Source organism: Brachyistius frenatus, unplaced genomic scaffold (assembly GCF_029030835.1).
Source record: "Brachyistius frenatus isolate BFR_SWC_R1_liver_20210118 unplaced genomic scaffold, ASM2903083v1 Contig_15, whole genome shotgun sequence".
Classification (NCBI taxonomy): domain Eukaryota; kingdom Metazoa; phylum Chordata; class Actinopteri; family Embiotocidae; genus Brachyistius; species Brachyistius frenatus.
Genome location: NW_027210614.1, coordinates 5,218,064 through 5,243,613, shown reverse-complemented (window position 1 = coordinate 5,243,613; position 25,550 = coordinate 5,218,064). Strand labels below are relative to the sequence as shown.

At 41.0% G+C, this 25,550-nt stretch overlaps 3 protein-coding genes across 4 annotated transcripts in view; 2 read left to right on the top strand and 1 right to left on the bottom strand.

Annotated features, from left to right (window-relative positions):
- The first annotated feature begins 151 nt into the window (after window positions 1-151).
- On the top strand, window positions 152-9,111 carry LOC138618185 (saccharopine dehydrogenase-like oxidoreductase). The gene is made up of 12 exons (XM_069693757.1): window positions 152-430; window positions 2,387-2,499; window positions 3,315-3,395; window positions 4,516-4,645; window positions 4,785-4,834; window positions 5,027-5,157; window positions 5,338-5,455; window positions 5,870-5,989; window positions 6,236-6,292; window positions 6,426-6,537; window positions 6,830-6,911; window positions 7,531-9,111. The coding sequence occupies exons 1-12, from the start codon at window positions 232-234 to the stop codon at window positions 7,619-7,621; spliced, it is 1,284 nt and encodes a 427-aa protein (XP_069549858.1). The 5' UTR covers window positions 152-231; the 3' UTR covers window positions 7,622-9,111.
- Window positions 9,112-10,590: 1,479 nt separating this feature from the next.
- On the bottom strand, window positions 10,591-19,070 carry gcfc2 (GC-rich sequence DNA-binding factor 2). The gene is given in 19 exon segments (XM_069693735.1): window positions 10,591-10,944; window positions 11,245-11,381; window positions 11,497-11,643; window positions 11,742-11,808; window positions 12,088-12,164; window positions 12,389-12,510; window positions 12,860-13,004; window positions 13,716-13,915; window positions 14,190-14,287; window positions 14,461-14,512; window positions 14,618-14,741; window positions 15,335-15,518; window positions 15,805-15,935; window positions 16,221-16,321; window positions 16,882-17,133; window positions 17,316-17,382; window positions 17,385-17,575; window positions 18,280-18,381; window positions 18,716-19,070. Coding segments are annotated over 19 exon segments (2,643 nt in total). The 5' UTR covers window positions 19,029-19,070; the 3' UTR covers window positions 10,591-10,811.
- Window positions 19,071-19,839: 769 nt separating this feature from the next.
- The window catches only part of itsn2b (intersectin 2b), a 33,612-nt gene continuing 27,901 nt past the window's right edge, over window positions 19,840-25,550 (top strand). For both annotated transcript variants that reach the window (XM_069693749.1, XM_069693748.1), the window contains exon 1: window positions 19,840-20,056. The gene's annotated coding sequence lies outside the window, so the exon portion shown is untranslated. The remainder of the gene's footprint in view (window positions 20,057-25,550) is intronic.

Below are 25,550 nucleotides of genomic sequence, written 5' to 3'. Positions count from 1 at the left end.
CCAACTTTCTTCACGTAAAGTTGCTTCGGTAGCTAAAAAAAAACAAAAAAACAGCGCTGTTGTCGGCGAGCACGTTAGCATAGTTTTGCTACGGAAGTAGACGAAGGAGCGCCGTCAAAAGCGCACGCAGGTCGGATCAGGTCCGTCAGTCCGTCAGACTGCTGCGTCCCAGCGAGAGGTGGAGGTGTCGCAGCGAGCTTCTTCAGAGAGCTTCTTCAGTCTGCCGTCACCATGGCGTGTGTCGAAACATCCCCCGGCAGGCCGTATCACCTGGTTATCTTCGGAGCCTCGGGTTTCACCGGGCAGTTCGTGGTGGAGGAGGTGGCCCGGACCGTGTCCGAGGGTCCGAAGGGAAACCTGAAGTGGGCCGTGGCCGGCAGGAGCAAGCAGAAGCTGGAAAAAGTTCTGGAGCAGGCCGCCGCAGTCCTCAGTACGTATCTGAATGTTTTAGTCGTGCGAGTCGGAGCAGATCGTCTCTCGGGAGTGAAACGACGGGATGAGCCTCTCGGTTAGATGTTCACCTCGGACGGTGCTGGAGTTATAACAGCTGGAAGAGTTTCCACCAAAAAAAATACTTTTGTATTTCTTTTGAAAAAAGGAGATTGCTTAACTCGGACTCCAAATGATGTCAAGATTAATTGCACACGACTTTGACCCTTAATTCTGACTGGACTCCAAAGTACAGGCGATGTTGCAACACAAAGTTATTCACCGGTTTAATATCTTTGTATTAAGGGTTGCCACTGATGACAAAGTCATCAATCAATGCGTTAATTAATAATTGTTCAAATCAATCTTTTTCGCAGTTAAAATATATAAAACTATGTTAACTGCTGCAAGAAAAATGTCTACATTTGGCTAATTACTCAAATCTTTAGACAAACAAACCATGAAATTAAATTATAGAGTAGCCTATTTCTTGCTTGATATATTCTTACTGTAGTATTACTGGCTCCTTCATACTGTAAATAGTCAAACAATCTTTTCATATTTATTTGTGATTTATTTATTTACTGTTTCTCTCCACTGATATCTATTTAATGTCTTGTTTTGCCAAACCAACGGTCCAAAAGTAAAAGATGATACAAAACAGAGAATAACAGGAGATTCTGCTATCTGACAAATTGTAGCTTGCAGGGTTTTTTACATTTTGCTTGATAAGAACTTAAATAACTTGTCAACACGGAAAAGATGGCAATTATTTTCTGTTGGGGGTGGACTGAAGTCACTGACCAATCACTTCACCTCCAACAGAACTAGAAACATAATTCACCTGAATGTGATTAATATGCAGATTGGAATAACAGATATTTGCTACATATATTTAGTGCGTTACTAATTTTCCGCGTTGACCGTTTGTATCCACGCAACGCGCTAAACATGGAAAGTCGAGTCCATCACGAGATCGAGACCAGCCAGCAATCCGTTGTCATGATGGTAATGCAGCTTTCCACAGGATTAGACAGTTATTCTGTTGTCCTCTCCTCTACGGCTTTCTCTTCAGGGAGTGTACAGCAGCTGATGGAACATACCAGCTCACTGTGCGATCCGCTTCCATGACGGCACACACAGCGGGTTCCTCAGTCAGCGCTGAGCACTAAAGAACAGAAATGTGTCTTTTCTTCCAGAGACTTCAAGCAGTTACAAGTTCATATTTAAAACAACTTGTATTGTTTGGAAGACATTTCATTCAACACGTGCATTCTTGAAGCCTATTTTGTGATCTTCTTCTTTCTATTCCAGTCGACTCTTTTTCACACAGATACAGTCGTGCTCTTATTTCACACATGTCCACTGATTTTTAAGAGCGATAGTGTGGCTCAGTTCCAAATTTCTCTTTATTTACACAAAGCCAATTTGTGTCACTCTCAAACTGCCCCACAGACGTTGCTCCACGTCAGTGACTCTGCTTCCTCCTCATCCTCCTGGCTGCTGTGGATGACTAGAATTAAAATGTCCAAATGCTCATGTAACCGTTTCATTTGTATGCTGCTCGTCTCCACCTGACCGATCTCATCAGGACAGTCAGCCTGCTCCATCTTTTACTCCGTTTCCACAGAGTAGTAGTAGTCCAGTTTAATTATTTATGAGTTTGAATTATTTTATGTCCACGTTGTAGGCCAGGTGTTGCTCATCCCTTTGACTCTTTAACACCTGAGACCTACTTTGCATCTTTGGTTGGGGAATGGCATAATAGTCTTTTCACTGTCTGGCAGAATAAACTGCAAATTATACACATAATATGGCATCATGAGTATTTTTAAATATGTTAACTACGTTAACTATAATTTCATTACAAACATTTGGATCGACTTATACTGTGTGTGTGTGTGTGTGTGTGTGTGTGTGTGTGTGTGTGTGTGTACGTACGCGCGCACATGTGCAGGTAAGCCTGAGCTGAGGACAGAGGTGGACATCATCGTGGCAGATGTAGGAGAACTGGACTCCCTCGCAGCCATGTGCAAACAGGCTGTGATTGTTCTCAACTGTGTGGGGCCTGTAAGTAGACGGGTCCACACAAATGTGTGTGCCTGTGTTTATTTATTTATTTATTTACACGCACAACTGTCACCATTTCCTGACATAAACTGTTCTTTCTCAACATTTGACATGTTGGCATCTCCTTTTGGCATCAGTGGAGCTCATCAGCTTATCGCCATCTTTCTCTCTCTTACACACACGCGCACACACACACACACACACACACGTATAGAGCAGCCTTCATTTACACAATGAAGGCTTCTGACTTGCAGCACACAATAAGTCGAATTGTGTTGAAGTCAGAATGGAGAGGAGGTTTCCAGCACCGCTGCACTGTTTCGCGTATCATTGAGGTTTGTGTTTCAAACCAAATTCTTCCACAACAGTAACCTCCACTGTTGCACGCTCAGCTCTGACAGAAGCACAGAGTTGAAGCCACAAGGCCCGGACATTAACATACAGTTAACTTAACACCTCCTTGACAATGTTAACAACAGTGGAGCATTATAAACTCCATAAATGTAGAATTTGTGGTAAAAGTGGGAGCGTAAGACGTATGTAAGCACAGTTAACAAGTTTAACAGGTTGTTCCTGGAGTCCTGGATTCTGTAGCTGCACACTTTGGAGTGTTTATATGTGTACAGCTTGAGGGATGATCTTGTTCTGGCAACTCAATGGTTGTTAGAGGCGATCCGTTTATCTTCAGTGACTTAGCAGGACGGGGGCTATAAATCACAGGAAAATGGCCACCAGACAAGTTATGGAAAAAAAGGGGGTAAAAAATTAAATGCGTCAAAGGTTATAAATGAATTTGTGTGTATCTCTGTCTACAGTACAGATTCTATGGCGAGCCAGTGGTCAAAGCCTGTGTGGAGAATGGAGCCCACCACATTGACATCAGCGGAGAGCCTCAGGTAGGTAGAGTGCTGTAATGTATAGTTTGTCTATTTCAAGGTTGAAGTGTGTATTTGTTTATCCATCTTTTTCAAGATAGTTGTTTTAATTTCATTATGGCCTGTGAAACCAGGAAGAGACAAACACTTTTGCCATGTCACAATATGTCAATATTGAAAGATGAAAACAATATCTGTCTGATATCAGGATGTCCAGATAGTATCATATATTGCTCAGCCGTAACTTAAACATATAGAAAGTATTTAATGCCTAAACAACAGTGATGTTGAAAAGGCCGACCTCCCTACATTTTTCCTATTGCATAATATTTCTGACTTTAATCAAATTTCTGTGTAAGGCCTGTGTGTTGTCAGTGGACAGTGTTGGACCGCTGCCCTGCAGATGTCCCAACATTCAGCTTTCAAATAGTTTGTGTTTGGATTAAATAGGAGACGTGCTGGGTTTCATGCTGTAGCCGTTTAGACAAAATGATCTCGGACTCGGCCGCATGACAGCAGCTGTTCTCTCCGTCAGATGCCGGTTTGCGTTATGCAGCATGTCCCACTGAAATACAGTCGCTCTCTGACAACCTGACTTGCGGTTTTTGTGTGTTTTGAGGCGGGGTTTTGGGTCCTAAAGGTTCTCTGGAAGCTACACAAAGTATCCCACCAACTTCATTACTCCAGACAGAACTCGTTTAAAAAGCAATCTTCTCTCTTCCGCTGTTGTTTTGTGTTTTGTCATTGAGAAAGCTAAAGTTATTATTATGTACCAAACCAAATGCCTCAGTAGACACCAACTTGTTGTTTTCATAAAATGTGAAGTGGACAACATCTTTTTATTAGCCTAGAAGATTATCGTCACCATGACGTAAAGCTTAATGTTGACACTAAAATGCACAAAGCTGCACAAATGTTGAAAAATCTGTCAAATTGTATTACAATATAAAATAATAATTCACTAATTAACAGGCTGCGTTCTGTGTGTTTGTATTTGTGCTTCTAGGTTAGGTTAGGTTAGGTTAGGTTAGGTTAGGTTAGGTAGTTACTTTATTAATCCCCAAGGGGACATTTTTTCGCTACAGCAGCATACAGGAAGCAATAAGATAATAATAGAAAGCACGTGTGTGTTTCTATACAGTTTCTGGAGGGCATGCAGTTGAACTATGACAGCCAGGCAGCTGACAAAGGGGTGTACATCATTGGGAGCTGTGGCTTCGACTCCATTCCTGCAGACATGGGAGTCCTCTACACCAGGGACCAGTTCAAGGGTACGCACGCACCTGATGACATGCACACACTATACAAACACATACACACAACAGAATTACAATTAAAGCCTGCTCTGACATGCAGTTAATGATTTATTCATTGTCATATATATATATGTGTTTGTGTGTTATTCTACAGGCACACTGACTGCAGTGGAGAGCTTCCTGACTGTCAGCTCAGGACCTGATGTATGTAACTACATTACCCAGGAGCCCATACATTGGACCAGCATGTTGTTTATCCTTGATCATGCATACTTGTCCCTCTCTCATCCTCTTTTATCTCAGATTTTTCTCCTCATTCAGGTGGTGTGTCTTGTTTGTCGTTTCACATTAACTGTGGTTCCATGTTTTCTCTCTTTGCTTGTGTGCGTGTGTCAGGGTGGATGTATCCATGATGGCACGTGGCAGTCGGCCATCTACGGATTTTCTGACAGCCAGAAGCTCCAGAGTCTGAGGAGGAAGTTTAATCACAAACCTCTCCCTACTGTTGGCTTGAAGCTTAAACGCAGGTCTGTAAGGCCCTGGTGCCTTTTAGTTTAGTAAATCCCACAATCCTTCGGTACACGCAGCAGCGTGTACCACAGTTTGCACACACACACACACACACACACACACACACATATTTATTTGGTGTTCTTTGAAAATATATTGACCCAGCATGTGTTTCTGTGTGCGTGCGCCCTTTGTAGGGGAACATTGTTCTTCGGTAATGAGATCCAGCAGTACACCGTGCCCTTCATGGGCTCTGATCCCTCCGTTGTGAAGAGAACCCAGCGCTTCCTGGTGGAGGAATATCAAGACACGCCGGTCCGTCTTTTATTATTTTATATTCTTTCTGTTTTTACTTTTCTGCCTTTCCATTCTCTGCTCTGTGTACTCAAACTGTATGCGTGTAGACTTTCCTCTGCCTATTTCCTGGAAAAAATATTTGTTTTCATTTGCTGGTAGAGAAGCATTGTGGATATTCAACTGTAAGGAAAACATTTAATCAGTGACTAACTACTTTTCCTTTGGACAACATTTCAACATTGACATAACATGAGGCTAAGAAAACCTTCCCTTCTCGTTATTTGGACTCTTTTAAAGTGGAATAACATCCTTATGACCCACATAGTCATCCCAGTGTGTAGGAACACATCCTCAACAGTCTTGTTTTTCAGATTAAGTTGCCACCAACATGAATGCCGTGTGTACATTACTGCCTGTTATTACCACTGCCAGGTCCAGTATGGAGCATATGCAGGAATCGGAGGTGTCGGGAGCATTATCAAGTTGATGTTTGCTGGCATGATGTTCTGGTTACTAGTCCAGTTTAATTTTGGACGCAACCTGCTCATCAAGGTAAACAAACATGACCTACCTATATATATATATATATTCATAATATGTATATATATTCACACACACACACACACACACACACACACACACACACACACACACACACACACACACACACACACACACACACACACACACACACACAGCGGAATCCGTCTGAATACTCTGTAGTACAGTGCAGACGCATCCTGAGTATTTGGAGGTGTTTTGTTTGCTTACATCTGTTTTTTGCACCCACCTCCTCAGCACCCAGAGTTCTTCTCCTTCGGGTTCTTCTCCAAGGCCGGACCCACTAGGAAGCAGGTAAAGTGTTGACAGCACCAACAATTACAGGCTTGTACATTGTACAGTTGCAACAAAGCTTGTTGAAACAAAGCTTAAAAAAGAATGCTTTGTCTTCTGGCTTTTTTTCTCCGTATGTCCATTTGTGTATTAGATGGAGGGTTCATCCTTTCAGTTTGGCTTTCATGGAGTGGGCTACACAGAGGAGCAGGACCCTTCCCATGGAAAACCCAACGCCAAGATCCGCACAGTGGTTCAGGGACCAGGTAACTGGAAATTGAAAAATCCCAGTGTAATACAAAGTTTTGTCTTTGGACATACAAAGTGGGATTCCCACAACTTGGCTTTGTAGCTGATGTTTTATCAGTATGCATTTTATTAAACCCACCCAGCCATGCATGCAGGAAACAGGAAAACAAAGACTATACAGAGATGAATTCTGACCTGCTTAGGCCCGGTAATTAGACAAAGCAGCTTAAGTAGCCAGCCTGGCCTTCTGTCTTAGCTGGTGTTTTCAAAGTCTAATAGCTATTTAATTGTGTCTCTGTTTTTGTTCAGAGTGTGGATATGTGGCCACGCCCATCACCATGGTGCAAGCAGCTCTAACAATCCTCAACGAATCCTCTGCATTGCCCAAAAGGTGAGTTATCGTGCCCTAGATCTTCTGCATGATCTGGAAACGACTTTACAATCAAATATAAATACTAAACACACCATGACCTTTTAATTCAAATGGTAGCTTTGCATAATTTCTTTGCTCTTCACAGGTTGATTTGTACTTATTCATACAGTTCTTTCAGATTAGCCATTATGGGACTTGATGCCTGGGTTACACATTCAATAGAGTTTGTTTGAGTCAGTCAGTTCATGAAAAACATTTATTCACAGTACAATTGGATGATTAATAATCTGTGATAAATATGACAGCAGTTTAATGTGTTTATGCTGGTACTGTGAAATATAATGGCGTATTAGTGTAAAACAACTTAAAGGTTCTTCCAGGAAGGGACAATTTAGGGACATATTTGATCATTACTGATTTCACTTAACAACTTAACTTGCTACAGCGATGCTATTATGTTGTTGTTTTTTAACTCAAAGTTAATATCCACTAATACACAATCTAAAAAATATATTTCTTTACAATTTAGTGGTTTAAGATCCATGAATGGCCTCAATCTCAGTGCATGACATTTCTGAGACCTCTGTTTGAAATTAACTGTGGTTTTAATTAACTTGCCATTTTATATCTGTTCTAGGGGAGGAGTTTACACCCCAGGAGCTGCGTTTGCTAAAACCACGCTGATCGACCGCCTCCACAAACATGGCATCCAGTTCTCTGTCATCTAAAGTTTGTCCTCTCCCCGATGCTGTACTCCAGGTTTTTGTGAGCACTTACTAACATGCATAATAACAACTGGGAAGTTTCCAATTCCAGAAGAGAGCTATTTAATCGGGAGAGATATGATTACAGGTGAAACGTACTCAAGTTCTAATGTTGCTTTTGATGGTACTTCAGGCATTTATCTTTTTCATTTAGTCAGAAACTTGCCGTCTCCTTTTGGCTTGAATGAATTATTAACATTCTGTTTGTTAAGCAAATAGCACAACTTCAGCTGTGTTTTGTAGCCAAGGACAATAAAACAACTGATGTGTATCAGTCGGGTTAGCATGGTCCTCCGCTAATATGATAATTGCTAATAAAATAAATCTGGACAGAATTTGGTTCACCTCATGTCTTTAAACAAATGATAAAAAACTAAATATGTTAAATTGTATTTCATAATTGGATTGAAAATGATTTATTGCCCATCCTCTCTTTGCCAAATTTCATTATTTCACATCATCAGACCAAGGATTTGTGACAGACATTTTGTACATGCAGATGAGCTAACCCTGCATTATTAAAATGATATTAAAATATCTTATGATATTGTGTCCACTGCAGCTGGATACATTCATGTTGGAGGCTATCCAGGATTTTTTTTTAAACGGGGTTAGACAATTGCACACAAATTCCCTTCAGTGTTACTACACAGTACCAATATTTTAGGCTCAAAGGAACTGTATTGAGTTTCTGTGGCAGATTAGAGGGGTGGTGAGGCCGGTGGGAAACAGTTCTACAGCTGTATTTAGCTTCATTAAACAAACGTGTGGGATGTTCTATTAAAAAAAAAGTTCATACCATCAGCTGGAACTGTGTAAGAACAGTGAAGCTCTACACGTTATGGGTGTTGTTCTTGTAACATACTGTAGCTTTATATGTACATGGTCATTACTAAGTAGCACCGAGATGATAGTCGACCATGTTTTGTTCTGGTTTAGTGGAGTAAAGCCGTCAGTGGAGGATTGAAAGCCGCGGTGTGCGTGTGTACATGTACGTGCTTGATTTTCCCGGCCTGTTTATTAAAATCTTGATGCTTGGTTTTTGGGGGTTAATACTTGGACTATCACTGCATCACTTACTTTCTCGAATGTTGCTGAATGTTTCAATGGTTCACCAATCTGAACGTTTGCTTTTGAGCCTTGTCAGAAAATGCATCCAGCTGCTTGTGCACCAAACAGCATGAGTTACTCCCTGAAACTGAACAGATCCTCTTTGCTGTTAATGAAACGTTTAGTTTGTTGGGTTGTTTTTTGTTTATTTTACCCGACTTCTCTTTTTCTGGCTCCCAAGAACTGGAACAGTTTTACCCACATAATGTCTATATCGGTGTAGACTTGTTTTTTTGTGTTTGAGCATCGTGTGCACGTGACGAGCTTTGTTTGGAGGTTTTGTTAACGTGTGCTTTGCTTAGTGTGGGCTTCATAAATAAAGCAAACGCTGAAAATAATTAAAAGTCTTGTGTCTTTCTCCTGTAGAAATTCAGATTTTCCTGTCAAGTGGAGGAGGTTTGGGATCAGTGGTTTTATTTTAAAAAAAAATACACTTTGAAAAATAGAAAATTATTTTATATTCCTCCAAAAGTTTTAGCTTGTGAGCAAATGGTCACCATGCAATCATGGTCAGTGGTCCATTACCAAAAACAAATTTAAGCTTTACCTTAATTTAAACAGGAAGTGTCCATGTTATTTTGTCTATTCCCATTTCACTGTAAAATAATCCAGAAATGACCTCAAAATGCTGAGACACGGCAGCACAATGCAGAGTGGAGGTCAATGGAGTCTTTCAGTGTGCTCCACGACCATTTTGTTCACTATTGATGAATTATTACAGCACTGTGATGAATGCACAAAATTTAAGATAATTCACATAAGCTGATGCCCTGATAGTGTCAATGAGGCCACTGACCTGAAACCAACTAACGTGGCTGTTTGTGAGATACTTCCTTCTTTGGGAAGCTAAGTACAGTGAACCCTCGTTCATCGCGGGGGTTACGTTCCAAATAGAGACCGTGATAGGTGAAATCCGTGAAGTAGTAACCTTTTTTTTTTTACAATTATTATACAATGAAATACTCCATAATACATTGAAACCAAAGAACAAAACCTTTTTACAGACCCAAGCATTTGTTTAACAAATAAAAGTACTGTATAAATGTTTTTTTTTACAAATAACTACTGTACTGTAAAATAATAATTTTAATCATCAATACGAACTGAAGGCTTCAAATTGCTGAGATCGGCACCGCCCCACTGCGACCCGAGTCACTGGATTACAACGGGAGGAAATGAAAAATGATTATGAAAACAAATACAAAGTACAGTAGGACAAATAGTGACTCGTGTATTTCACTGCTCTTCTGACTGAGCCGCTGCATCCTGACTCCGCTCTGCAGCGGTTCTTTCTTCTAAAGCCGGCGGTGCAGGTGTGGTTTTTCGAGAGAAGAACATAGTTATCGGTAGTTGTTGTCGCTCTTTTTTCTTCTGGGCAAAAAGATTCTTATAAACCGACATGCCACCATCGATTATTTTTAATTTGGCAAGCTGTTTTACGTACATGTACATATTAAACCGCAACGTTATTGACAAACAGGTAGAGAAGAAGCGGAGAGACTGTTTAGCCAATCAGAATGCAGAACACAATGCACGATGCAAATCCGTGAAGCAGCGAGACCGTGAAAGGTGAACCGCGTTATAGCGAGGGTTCACTGTATATGTAGCTTTGACCATGTCAGTAAAGGCTTTGCTACCCTGCGGTTTGAAGCAGGAGGAGAAGAGGAGGTTGCCTCAAAGAGCTGACCTGCCGTTTTGGTTTCCATGTTGACACCTTACGTACCCGTTTTCATATCTAACTTTGAAGTGAAATTACAGAAATTGACAAGTTATTCATGAGCAACATTGACAGGGAATGAAAACTAAATAAGACACGACACGTATTAACAAAATTCTAATATTTATTCAAAAATATACAATTATCTCAAGTACAATAGCAAAATATTCATGCCTCAAAATTGTGGGAAGCTGAATCATTTTACAGTGGATTTTGGCCATTTCCTTGATCAAACAAGAAAATGTGTACCATTCCTGGCCATTTAGCAAAGGCTCCTCACACAGTTGATATTTTGGTTTCATCCAGCTTCCATTCAACGGTTGTTGTTCAGTCTGTCTCTTGGTTCAGCAGCTGGTGAGAGTAGATGACATCTTCATAGTGGTATTTCTCTGCTATAGCCATGATGGAGTCATTACACCTGATTCTACTCAGGACCTTCAATACTTCAACTACAGCAGACCTACGGGAGACGGGGACACAAGGTTTGGATTTGTCAAATTGTTGTTCTAAACACACGAGAAACTGCAGAACATCTACATTCATTTCTGGATATAATCATTTTAAATTATTATCTGATGTCACACTTTGCCAGTTGTATCATCTCAAAGGTCGTGAAGCCGGTTTATCAAATGACCACAGTCTTTTTTAATAATATGAAAAGTATGAATTTTCATTCAATATGCAATAAAAAAAAATATACATATCTATTTGACTGTTAATTGCTGTACTGAATAATAATTTAAGTCAAAATATGAAATACCTGGTATTTGGATCTTGAGGAGGCTGCTGTTTGCAGATGGTATGAACCGTCTGAACCATGTGGCTCTTGAAATTCTGCAGCTGAGGCAAACACACACTCTCTCCTTTGAACCACGACAGTGGCAGACTTTCTCCTATCTGAAGACAGAGTGTAAGACACACAGATTATAAAAAAAACAAAAAACACATTATTACCAAGGTCAAACATGGAGAACACTAATAACACCAATGATACACGTATCCATTTAAATACCTTTTTGCATGCGTAAACAGCATGGCCGGACAGCGTCTGGCTGCACAGGGTGATGATCAGGTATCGGTTCAGCAGCTTGTCCAGCATCAGCTCCTTCAACACAGACTCGGGAAGCAGCAAATCCCACTTACCCATGTTGCCAAGTAGCTAAAAGAAACACAATACAACCCCGATCAACCAACAGCAGCTTGGAACATGTTTTAAATCTGCCAATGAGGAAAAGCCGAGAGTGATTTCAGCAGTACTTTCACAGCTGTCCAGAACTGCTCATCCCTGAAGCGACGTTGAGGGGACGACATGTCTTCAAGAAACCTGGATCCAAAAACAGACAATGTAAGTAACTCATTACAAAGACCCTAAAACTGCATGACACTTGACCTGATGTATCCGAGTCTATACAGTGTGCTGAAGAAGAAAAACATGACCCTAACTTATCGTAAACAAGGAATATAACTATAGCGGGAAATACATTTTACAGTGTTCTTCACAAGGATGACACGGAGGTGAAGCACAACCTGCTCTCGTCAATAAACATTAAAATTCTCATGTAATATTTAAACTCCAGGACACACACACAAAAAAAAACCTGACTTTTTGGGGTACAGGGGGATGAAGACATCTTCATCTACAAAGCTCCTCAGCCTGCGGACCACAGCCTCCATGAATGTCTGTGTAATACACAGATACATACAGGATATACAATTAATTTGACATTACATTATTATACTGTATCTTGATCGATATTATAGGTTGATACTGCTTTTCATATCATATCTTCATTGGTAGAGATTAGGGATTCTGAAATTCTAAATCTAAAATAGCAGTTTTTAGCATATGAGCATGATGATTTTTGTGTTGACAAAAAGTGTAAGCTTCATGTGTTGGCTGTTACCTTGACTGGTTTAGTCCGCTCTCCTTCAAAAATGGAATAGTCCTCTTTTAGTCTGTGACAGACGTCAGACAGACAGACTGTCTGTTGGTGGGACAGAGGATCCCACACCAGCTCCACATAGGCTACCGACACAAAGACAAGCAGAGTGTGATGCTTCAGTATTTGAGACACCTGTGGTCTAAAACCCGCGATAGTGTGCAGAGGGTTTATTTAAAAGGTGGGTGGACAGCGAGTATGATAAACCTAAATTTATACAATACAATATGCGAGTTAAGTTTTACTGTATAACATGGATGACAAACCAACAAGTGAAGACCTACTCTTTCATTTTTGGAAACATTTACTTCCATAACAGCCCTCATCACCCTCTATGTGCTCTTCTACTTCATTTTGAAAGTTAACATGCGGACGAGTGGGGGGAAAAGTCACAGAGTGTGGGTAAGTCTGCGTGTGTCAGAGAGAGCTTGTTACCAGTTATTTTTGGTAGGACGGTCTTTTCTATGATATTAGACAGTGTCTGTCTGTCTGTGTGCTCCAGCTCCTCATGGCCATGTCCGTGACTGAAGGTCTCCACTCCTGTGAACCAAGGGAGGTTTTCAAACTCTCCACCGACATCCTGAAACGCACACAAACATAAGAACTTGGTCACTGTTACCATGACATACATTGTGTAATGGCAGCTGTGTGTATGTGCAATTATCCCTGCGTTCCGAATCGCATACTATTTCTTTTTACTATTAGTAAGAACTACAGCTACCCTTAAAACGTATGTACGGTAGCATGTAGTATGTGTACAATTGGGACATAATACTTCATTATAAAAATGCGTCTTGAACTTTGACCCACTTTGTCGTATCTGCCGCGATCGGTAGCGCAACGTTTGTAGTAAAAAGAAAAAGGATGCGAGGCTGCTTCTTCGTCGTCTTCTTTTTTTTCTTCGTCTTCTTCTTCTTTTTCTTCGTCTTCTTCTTTTTCTTCGTCTTCTCCTTTTTTTTCTTCGTTTTCTTCTTCGTCTTCTTCTTCTTCTTCTTCTTCTGCAGGCAGAACATTAGCTCCACCAACTGTCTCAGCGGCTCAGTCGATGTGACGTATCTTCCGCTGCGCAAAGGATTGTGGGTCAGAACAGCTCGAGTAGCCTGCTGGCCTGCATACTGCAAAACACGACCGGATGTAGTAGGACATCCTGGTACTTTTGCCATCCTACGTTAAACATACTATGTATTGGGACCTACAAAATCTATTTTTGGCATACTAAATATTGTGGTAGTACAGAAATGGGAACACAGGGTATGCCTCTGTGTTTCTGTGTGTGCACATGTTTATGTACCTTTAAAGGGTTCCAGCCCAGCATCTGATGCCTGATGATGGGATTCAGCAACTTGGGCAGACACAGAGAGATGTAGGCATTGTGGTAGGACTCTGAGTAGGATCCTCTCCATTCTTCAAAGCGAGACAGAATCTTTTTAACGCTGCAAAAGTCGTCTTGGACGTCAGAAAACACTGCCTGGGACCCGGACAGGATATCAGCTGGAGTGAGAACATAGAGGGAAGGAAAGAAAGTCAGACAAAGCAGCACAAGACAAACACAATCTGCCTGCACATGAGATTTTTTTTGTTTCCACCACCTGCATTCAATGTTCTGGATCCTACAGCATAAAAAGTGAATGGGAATCAGAAAAGGGAAAGTAGCAGAGGGTAGAGCACAGATGAAACCAGTCTGGCAGAATTTAACTGTGCCACTTTATAAAGTGATGCAGGTGCAATGTTAAAGTAAAGCCAAACAGATTTAATTTCAACTCGCCTATTTTCTTCTGCAGCTGCTCTTCCTCTTCTGCTGAAGGCTGTGTGTCTTCAGGCATATCAACGTCTTCCTCGGTTTTAACACTAGTGCCTTCCTCGCTGCAACATATTGACAAATATACCAATCACAGGAGAGGGGAGTACCTATTTCACGGTGTTTGCACATATCTCTTTTTGTAATAAATGCATAGAATATATCTCACACAACCCATAAAAAAGTAATACACCAAAAAAGGACATTTTATCTTGAAAGGTATTTTTATTACACTCACCGCTGAGTTTCTGTTCCATTGGCTGAGCTTCCACTCTGCCCATCTGTGATATCTACAAGTGATATCCAGTTAATATAAATGTTCCACCCAGAAATTGTTGCCCGAGAAATACAGTACAGTTCGTTTGATCACACATGGACACACGGGTGTTACTCACAGCTGAGCTGCTGCAGGCGGTCAGCCTGCTCGGTTATCTTCTCTCGTCTCTGAGACAACAGCGCCTCCATCTGGTCCGACAGCAGAGAGTGCACCTCCAGCTCCAATGAGTTGACCTCAACAACCTGCAGTCAACAAAATGATTGTCAGTGGCACAAATTATCCTGGATTATTTAGACTGATATTGAGATCAATGTTTAGAAGTTTAAAGAACTGTGATGATGATATGCTGACTGATAGTAATATTTTTTTTCAAACATAAACAATGATTCTTGATACCACTTGCTGTGTGACCAAGATACATTTAGTAAGGGACAAGTGATTATTGAAAAATAAACTTTTCAGTGTTCTTGGATTGATAAACTATGTAATGTTGCCACTGTCTAAATTACCAAAAGTGCCAAGTCTTACCAAAGTGACAGAGGAATCTCCTTGTTTCTTACCTAGTGTTATCAAAACGGTTCATCCAGTATGTTAGACAGCACTGTCTGACTATGGAGGCCTTTGAAAAAGCAATAAAACTATGTCTGTTTTGTAACATGTGTTAATATCGTTAGACACGTGGTAAAAATGAAATTTGGCCACAACTTACTGTGCAACCTTCTCTCACAGACAATCACCTCTAAGATGCTGTCATCTTCTTTAAGGTTGTATTATATTACCCTTACTGCTTCTTTGACATATTAGGATGAACTGAAAAGATTTATTAAATTATGACCTTCTCCTGCAGACACTCCACCAGGTTGTGGACATAGAGGGTCATGGTCCTGTAAAACTTCAGCTGGCTCTCCGAGGAACTTTCTTCCAGCATCTCAAAGGAGGCTTTAGCGTTCTCAGCATCTCCCGCCATCCTCCTCAGCTCTGCCTGTCGAGCTCTGTGCACCTCCTTCAAGGAGTCCAGTCTAAAGAGAACAAAAAAAATAAACAGAAAATGGTGTGACGTGTGAGGTTTTGTAAACCGTGTTTGACTCAAACACATAAACTGCTTGGCAACATGGAGCAATAAAAAGAGGGGTTTGGGTGTTATGAGTATGAACATGAATGCGCGTATATTCTTGACCTTCGGAAAAAGTTTAGGAACTATTACTATGACTGAATAAGTTCAACATTTGATCAAAACCTAGATCACTAATATTTCAAATGGTCAAGTTGTGGTGCTAAGAGTAAATACTGCTAGGAGACACTAACCTTCCAGTGATCCTTCTTTTGACCATTGAGACGGTGATGGGAGGAAAGGTCTTTGGGATTCTGTTTTTTTGTCTGCGTCTGTGTCGCCTGCTGCTGCTGCTGTAGCTGCTGGACTCGCTGCCAGATGGGCTCTGAGGAGAAGAAAATAAGCAGATAAAAGGATGTCAAAACTGCAGAGCAGAGGGGAGTAGCTACACTGATGAAAGACTTAAATCTTCAGAGAAACAAACTATTCTGCGATACTAGAAAGCCCAACTTTACACAAGAGAAGAGAGCGATACTGCAAGAACAACTGGAAAAATATACCACACAAGACAGGAAAACGTATAGTAAAAGCATTAAGAAAAATACTGCAGAGATTAATCAGAGGGGAAAAAGGGGAAAATTAAACACAGATGTTTAATGGAGTTTCCTACCTGCTCCCCGGGTCGTCTCTTGACTCCCTTCCCAATTTGTGTTTCCTCCCAAAGTTCCTGCTCTTCCCCGTCCGTCCCCGACAGACTGCCATCACTTCCTCCTGGATTACACAACCATATACAAATATAGAAAACTTCCCTTTTCCAATGTGGTACATTGTGGCAGTAATAAGGCAGGCCTATTGTGAAGTAATTTGTACCACAACATACACACGCCCCATTTCATCTCAGTTTATGTAGCTTTAATCATTCTTTTCATTCTTCACTGTCTTGACAGTATCAGCTTGTTCTAACTCCCCTAATTTATAGGATACTTTCACTGAGAGAAACACTCAAATACAAGTCTTTATGGAGTGCCATCTTTTTCCTATTTTGGCACTTCCATATCATTTTCTTTTTTGGATTCAACCTAAGAGGTTTTTTATGAACATAGCAACAAATGGAAATCTAGATGTCTAATGCATCATATAAATTTCACCAACATTCAGCTTGATGTCTTTGGAAACTTTGGGATCTGCAATGTATTTTAAACACCGTCTCTCATTTTCCTCTGCCTCTCCTCATCCTCACATTTTTCTTCTTCTTTCCCCCCTTCCATTACTGGCCTCTCTCTTTTTGTACCCTCCTCAACCTATCTGTCCTTTCTCCCTCCCTTTCATACCAAGCTTCTCAGCAATCCTTTCCCTGATGCTCTTCATCCGTGGAGCGAACTCGATCCTTCTCTCATGATCATCTGGCTCGAGGTCATCATCATCATCAACCCTGTCATCTTCATCATCCCTGCTGTAGTGATCTGGGGTGCTGCCAGCCGAGCTGTGACCTTCTCTTCCCAGGGATATGTACTCCTTCTGGGCTCGTGTGGCACGTCGCCGTCTCCTGGCTGCCTTGATCTCCTCAGCACTGGGAATGACTACTGTCGGCCAAAAACAAAATAAATCCAGACGCGTAAATGCAGAAACATGTATGGAAATAAACACACAGCCAATAGGCACTGTGCATTTTGCCCACATGAGCAATGTGTGTGCTTCCCAAAACCTTGAGCGAGCACCAGCCAAGGATTTAAAACGAGAGCTCTTCTCTTTGACACAGACATACCTGGTTTAGTAGCAGAGCGGCTGGAGTCCGAGACTGAGCTACCTGAGGGAGACCTGGCACCACCTTTACATCACTGTCGTTGTCATCATCATTACCATTCTCTTCTTCATCATCATCATCATCTTCATCTTCATCATCTTCATCATCATCATCATCATCATCATGGTGCTGAGAATGTGGTGAAGCCTGACCACTATAATCTTTGCTGGGAGAACTCGATGACTGGGCACTTCCACGGTTGAAGAGAGTACAAGATGTGTCTAAACAAAGAAAGCATGATGATGTCGACCAACATAATCACATTACTCTCAAGATACCTGATGAAAATCTCTACTTTTGTTTTATTTTCCATACTTTAGGGACCAAGTCATGTTTTTTTTGGCTGACACTTTAAAAAACTAATTTTCCCTATACTACCCTCTTTGTTTTATTCCATGCGTAATAATGCTTTTTCTACCATTCCATGAATCCATAAATACACGCGTCAAATAAGACAACATCGAATTGTATTTTCTAATCACAATTCAGAACTCAGCTCCCTGTTTATTAGGTAAACTCAAAGTTGTTCCACTATGCATCAGAAAAATCAAAGAATATATCTCAATACAATCCTGGTTTCATTTTGATGAGCATAAGATTTAACACATGACTGTTGCTTTATAATGCATTTGTCTGACTGAATGTACCAGTTACATTACCAGTGGATACAGTCATACATTAGTCACTGTCGTTACTCTGGACCAATGGGGATGCATTTCTGTGTGTGTGTGTGTGTGTGTGTGTGTGTGTGTGTGTGTGTGTGTGTGTGTGTGTGTGTGTGTGTGTGTGTGTGTGTGTGGATATTGTGCTTGCCCAGTGAGCCTGGCTTCACTCACACAATACACATGCAAAGTGAAGTGAGTGTACATGTACTGTACCAGATCTGTACCTGAAGGACTCTAATATGTTGCAGTCATGGACCCACCTGTGCTGTGGCCCGTCTTGGCAGGTGGAGCCTCCTTCTTCCTAACTTGGAACAGCACTGCTTTATCAGACGACTTCTTCAATTTAAACGTTGATTCCTCAACTATATGAGAAAATGAAGAAACCAGAGATCCCTGCGGTTACAGTGAGCCCACTGCGTTGTTATCTACATGTTGTGGTCTGTCACCTCGAAGTTCAATGCAGTACAGTCTGTGGGGCAGCTGACATATAATAGAGACAATAACTGTCGATAAAATCGTAACCACTCTAATCTGTTATAATTATTGTAACTGTATATTTGATGTTAAAGGGTCTTCTGCACAAACTATTTTCCCTGCAGACATATTAAGGCAAATCAACATTTCTTAAACGTTGGTCAAACGTTTGTGACCAGATGTGAACATTTTCTTCAAAGCACCATATTAACACTTCGGTACCTTTATCATCAGAGAAACTAAGGATGGAGTTGGTTTTCTTCTTAACCCCCTCTTTGTCTGTTTTCCTCTCTTCTGTCACTTCCGACGTCTCCCCGTCTTCCCCGTCGCTGCTATCCGACTTCGGAGGCGTCGCTTCCCGCTTGGAGCTACAAGAGATCCCGCGGCCCTGTGCCACTTTGAAGGGCGTATTTACCCCCGCTGTGGCGGCCTTCTCGTTTTGCTGCCCTTCTCCACTATTCTTCTGCTGGTCCTCATCGTCACTGGAGCTGTGTTTTCTCTGCCGAAAATTTCTCCGGGGCTTCTTGTTGAACATTTCGCTCCACTTCTGCTGAAGGAGGCAGCAACGGGGTGTAACGTAAAGTGCAACGTGTCGCGTCCGAAATACGTCGCAAAGCAGCCGCAATGCACCATGGGCAATGTAGTCAGCATGTGTGAGCTAACCAAACAGTAGCCCTATAGAAAAAACTTTTCTAATGTACACTGTGAATACAATATTTTCACATATGGTAGTTAACTGTAATGTAAGTCCTACTTTTTACAAATGAAAAATATTTTAATTAATTTTTTTACATTATTAATGACTACTCGTGGTGTTGTTTGGTCTTATATTCCTTTTAACGTCTTTTAATTTTTGTATTTAGTATGTTTTGTATTGCTTTTTTTTTGATGGCCTGATTTCTTTTAATTTGGCTTTAACTGTGTCTAAAGTTGTACTGCACATTGTATGTCGTGTTTAAATGTGCTACACAAATACACTGAGGACTTACTGTTTATTAGTTAGGCTTTGTTTCTCAGAAGCACCTGTTCTGCTAAGACGCTATAGTATTCATGAGAAATAAATAATGCATGGTTTTAGTTTTAGGAGCTTATCTGTGCTGAAAAATGTGAGGAAACACTCATGATAGTTGAATATAAATATCTGCCAATGTAACATTAGCATGTGGTTAACTGTAGTCAAAACAGGAGTTCACATGGGAGGAAAACAGAGTGTATTTACTGTGTTTCCTTCTCTGTTATCTATTCCTCATCAGATGTTGTGTCCTTCTCCATCTGTTCAACTTGTCCTCCTGTCTGTCTCTCTCTCCTCCCACTCGGTCGGACGTGAACAGTCCCGGATCACTCGTCGTCAGCCATGTTGTTGGTGTGACACGCCGAGCTGTCAGCAACAGGTTTCTCTCTCGTCTCCGAGCCGTAAACTCAACATTTCTCCAATAACCGCAGCTCTCCTCGGACACTAAACATTTACGGTGCGTCTGGGGAACCGTGCAGGAGCGGCGGGGGATCCTCTCAGGCCTCTCGGAGAGCTCGGAAGTTGGTGTTTCTTGATCGTGGTTGAGAGAGGTAGGCAAGCGAAACTGCTTACCTAAGCAGTGCAAGTTTGATGTTGTTGAAGTTACTGCTTCTGCAGGCTGTCTTTTCAGCTTTAACTTTTGTTTGTACTTCAGTTTCACTGCTTATGTTTGTGAAAGTGTCTTCCTTGATCCGTAAACGTAAAAGAAAAAGTCCTATGTTTTTGAAGGGTGATGCTTCTCTGCTGACATCAAAACAACCTGGGCTCGGAGTTTGGTTTAGCCAGCTAAGTCATCGATACATGTTGCTGGCTGTTTATTAGTACTTCAGTGTGGCGAGCTGGGACGTTTTGTAGAGGCAGTTCTGCAGGAAAAGTCTTCTAAATTCCTCTCAGTCCAAACTAGTTGAGCAGGTTTCAGGCAGGTCTCAGTGGCTGGTGACAAGTGATCAGGGAATGTAACTATCAGTCTATCGAGAGACAGGCAACTAGGAGGTAGTCTGAGATTGTGAATTAAAAAAACAAAACAAAAAAACAACATCTCAACAGAGCCGCATAGTTGTGTCTTTTGTGTGAAGTTTGGGCCTAATGTGGGCTTCCCCATGGTGGGTCTCCGTCATCCAAAGGGGCACAATCAGAGCCAGCAGCAGATGAGCATCACTTCCAGCTCCACTCAAAGTTACAGTCAACAAACACAGATGTTTTGAAGGAACTCTCAATATTTATATTTTTTGCCCGTAATCGACATATAATTACGGATAGGATAGTTCCAGCTTTCTTACCTCATGTATACAGTAGGGCTGCAAATGACTGATTGTTTCCATTATTGATTAATTGATCAGCTGTTTGGTCTGTAAAGTGCCACAAAATGGTGAAAAATGTTGACCTTTTTTTTTTCCAAAGCCGAAGGTGAAGCCTCAAATGTCTTGTTTTGTCCCAAGCAACAGTCCAAAACCAAAATATTCTATTCTAGTCTATTATCACCGAGGACTAAACAAACCAGAAAATATTCTCATTTAAGGAGCAGAAATCAGAGAATTAATACATTTTCATTTTACTCAAAATGATCCAAAAACATGCACCTCAGGTTAATTTGTGGTTCTAGAAATGTCCCTCAGGTGTGAATGAGCGCGTGAATGATCTTTGTTTCTGTCTGTCTCTGTGTGGCCCTGTGATGGACTGGTGACCTGTCCAGGGTGGACCCTGCCTTCGCCCTAAGTGAGCTGGGATAGCCCCCCTCCCCCTCTGTGACCCTGTTCAGGATAAAGCGGGTAAAGATAATGGATGGACTCAAAATGATAAATTGATTATCAAAGTAGCTGGCCATTAATTTTCTGTTGGTGAGTGTATCGATTTATTGGCTAATCATTGAAGCTGTAGTATAAAGTAATACTGTAATGGTGAAGTTTAGTGCTGATACCTACGAAACGCAAATCTATTAACGCGCGTCCTTTTTTGTTGTTCTTTTGTTTTGTCCTATGCTCCAGCTAAGCACAGCACAACAAAATGAACATCATCAGCATTATCAATTGCACTGGCGATGTCCACTCCATTGCAAATTCTATGGTTAAGCAGTTTTTGACTTCCACTGATAAGTTGACTGCAATGGTGCACCTCAACAGGGAAGCAAGGTTGTTTAGTCTTTTCTGTATTCTTGTCACCATAGAGAAATCATATTTGAGACTTTCCTTGGAAATAAAGCAAGGGAGGGAGACGCAGAGAGAGAGAATGGATGTTTCAGCACAGTGGGTGGATTATTGCCTCTACAGTAATAGTTCAGGACATTGATTCAACAGATGCAAGGTTTAATCAGCCTCATTAGCCCTCCACTTTTATATCTTCTTCATTAAAACTTCAGCTAAGATGACAGTGATTAAACGTATGCATATCAGTGTAGTTTCTCCAGTCCTGTCATATTCTGATAGATGGACAAATCAGGGTGGGTCAAAGCAGACTTAAGGAGGGAGAGGCATGACTTGTGTCTTAAGAAAACAAATCCGAGCACAGCAAAAAGAATTAATCAAACCCAATGAAACACTCCACATGTGCTTTGCAACACCGTGTGAATGTGTGACCACTGCTTGCGGACGGGGTGTTTATTACAGAGGGCTAAAATAGCACTTTATTAAAGCCCCCTGAATAGTTATCTCTGCGGTGGGAAGGAGTTGGAAAAACAGAACAAAGTAATAACGCCAGGAGAGAGTAGAAGGAGTGATAAAGGAGATGGGGAGCCAAAGGAGCATGGGTAATTTTACAGTATACAAAGACAAACACAGAGAGGGAGAAAGAGAGTCATTGGGCAGAAACAGAATTGTGCATGGAGTTGATGTCATTGGTGTGAGGTCAGCGAGCGAGGCGGCTGAAAATCAATCATTTCTTAGAACAGCAGCCAGCTAGGCAGTGCTTGTTTCTGAACAGAGTGGTGATGAGGCCAAAAGCACAAAACTGTGGTGGTTTATAGTATTAAGGGCAAAGGGAGAGAGAGATGGAAAGAAGGACTGTCCAAAAGACAGTTGGGGAATAAGGAAATAGCGACATTTAGACAGGAGAAAATGTTTCTTTCCTCAGTCTCATCCATCGCTGTCTAGTAGTCTACTTTGTCAGGTTCTTTATGTCCTCTTGTCAGTGTAAAATAGATTGTAATGGCTGCAAGGTTGCAGTATAAAAAAAAAAAAAGTGCACACTAAACAGAGTTTAAGGGATAAATGGACATAGACAGATGCACTCAGTGAGAGAAAGAGAGGAAAACCCACAGGGTTCAAAGCTGCTAGTGAAGCCGCTAAGGTTAAGGGACGGCCAAGCTATTTATCCAACAGTTTTCAGTGTTGTATGTACTAACTGAGAGACGGACATGTTCTGGTATTTCAACTGGGTCCAAAGCAGAACTGAAGCAGGTGAGGTCTGACCGACAAAGCCTTAATGAAAAGACATACATCTCACTCAGGAAGTGGAGTATTTAATATACCACAACACGCCAGTCAGGCATAAATCCAGCATTGAGTAGTTCATATTGACCTTAAAATATGGTTCAGTGCTGTTATTTTTAGTCCAAAGAAAATGTGCAACCTAAGGAAGCTCGCAAATGTAGTTTGCAATGTAGGGTGCATGATTGCTCTGAAAATAAGATGTAGAGTTTACAGAAATGAGGGAAACGTCTTGATTTTGAGAATGATCTCATACAGGCGGCACACTGTTGAATACACACAAACTGGGCTAAGTGTTCTTTACATGCCTCTCTTTGTGGATTGCAGACTGTGGACTACCTGTCTGTGACTGTGTGCAATAATCCCAGCAGCTGGTCAAATAATCTTGTCATTAGCCCGGTGCAGCTCTACTATCAGGCCTCATTTACAGATGGTATTAAGATGTCATCTGTATCCATATCTAGATATCTGGTACAGTGATGCAAAAATGATTATTATATATTGTGCCCGGCATGCAGACAATTAAAACTGGCCTAATAGCTCCCAATATCAGGTGTTTATGAGGCATTGTTAAGTAAACTCTAAAGAGCACATCGGTCTGGATACATACACAAAAATGTTTAAAATGTCTAGGTTTCATTTGAATTATGATATTTCTTCAGAGTTCAGTTGTGATCTAGTGTGATGGACATTATTGTTACGGTCTGTTTAAGTGTTGACGGCTGTTAGTAAGTACGCACCCTGTATACCTGCATGTTTCACCACCTCTGCATGACTGTGTAGGAGCTGTTTCATAAACTACAGGTTGGGACCCAGTGTGAGTCATTTGTCTATTTACGCACTGAACCACGACAACAGTAATGGCACTGCTGCATAATGTGTGGGCACCAGAATTGGCTTGCACATAATCAGCATGGGAAGAGACCTTGGAAAGTAGGAAAACACTGTGCTACTGCTACCTCAGTTTTACTCTGTCCAAGGATTATCAGTCTCTATCCATTGGTTTCTACTGTGGTTACATAAAACAAAAATCATTCACTATATTCATTGGGTTTTTTTAACAGAAACTAAAAAAATTGATCTTGTCCATCCACATATTGTAAAACAAATGCAGCGCCATTCACTAGTGCAGCTAGAAATGGAAGAAAGTAAAAGTATCAGTCATGGCCACTTCAGCAGCATGAGGTCTTGAACACAAGCCTTCCCGTCCCAACTCATTACAAGGACCCAGTGTCCAGACTCTACTCTGTTCAAAGGTTCTTCTGAGGTTATGAAAATTACCCAGCACATTTGACAGTGATGCAAAACATAATGTAAAAAATTATCACTTTGTGTTTTGTGCAAATGTGTTACTTATGCTTCCATCTCCTTAACGATGAATGAATGCCACCTCCCTGTAGTTTAGTGTCTGTTTTCCAGCCTTATTTTTGTTGTTTTTAAAAGGTCCTGCATCACAGGTGAGGTACAGATGAAGTTAGTTTTCAGTGTAAGTGGGGCTCCGGTAGCCGTCCATCACCCTGATTCTACCGCAGTGAGTTTATCACTGTAAAAAAAAAAAGAAGTAAGTGTGCTGTATTGATCTAGCAGCTCAGGGCTTCGACTGAGGCAGAGTGTGCGTTGATGTGCGAGTGTACATGGAGGGTGATGTCTGGAAGGATTTGCATGAGGTTTGTGCAGTCAGCAACTGAAGTCAGCCACGTGTGTCAGTCGTTCATTCCGTCAGGAAAAGTCAGACTCCTCTCTTCACTCTGGAAATGGTAAACTTTAAAGTCGGCAGTGTAGGGCTATCTTTCATTTATTCATTAAAATTCCTGTCGTGTTACATTACCAGAGGTTTCATTCTACAACTACAGCCTCAACAATACCAGATGAGACTCTTGATGCTGATGTGGGCTTATTACTCATACGTTGTATCATGTACGGTTCAAAATAAGTGCTTAACACGGTATTGGGACCAGATCCAGTGGTTTGTCTCACAACCGTCACCGTTTGCAATAATTAGTGTGTTAACACCATCGTTCTCTGCTACACCTGAGCTGTCAGCAGGCTGTTAAAGGAAAACGCCACCTGCTTTTAAACATCAAAGTCTGTTTGAAGGTTTATGGGAGGAGTACCATCACACGTGAACAAAAAAAAGTTTGGGTCCAGAGGGAACTGTGTGAAAACTTCAACAAAGCTTGTATGATTATAGAGAGGGTTAAAATACCTTTCATTGACAATATTGCCATATATAGTAAATTTAGGTTTAACTACATTAAACAGGTCTTTGGTCTTTTGGGAGCATTTTAGGTACTCCGATATTTATTGAGACTTTCTTTAAAAAAAAAAAAATAAAAAAAAAAGAATGTCCATTGTTAGTGTGATAGTGGTTTGGGAGTGCAATGCTCAATCGGTTGTGTACATTTAATTCAAAATAAAATAATTTTGTTATCAGTCTTTGGTGACCTTAATTGATTGATCCTTTCAGAAAATGTGTGTTTTCGTACAGCAACTTATCAAAATAAATACTTGCCAAAACTTGAAATATGTAGGGAATGTTTAAATATCAGTATCATATCATTACATGAACTGTTTCAGGCCACATAATGTGTTAGCTGTATAACCCATATACTTTGCTACTATA

Bases quoted from the DNA above. Each gene is read 5' to 3' on its own strand.
- LOC138618185 (XM_069693757.1), top strand. From the start codon at position 232: ATGGCGTGTGTCGAAACATCCCCCGGCAGGCCGTATCACCTGGTTATC. The intron at 5,990-6,235 runs GTAAACAAACAT...CCACCTCCTCAG, and splicing joins GACGCAACCTGCTCATCAAG to CACCCAGAGTTCTTCTCCTT. The intron at 6,538-6,829 runs GTAACTGGAAAT...GTTTTTGTTCAG, and splicing joins CACAGTGGTTCAGGGACCAG to AGTGTGGATATGTGGCCACG.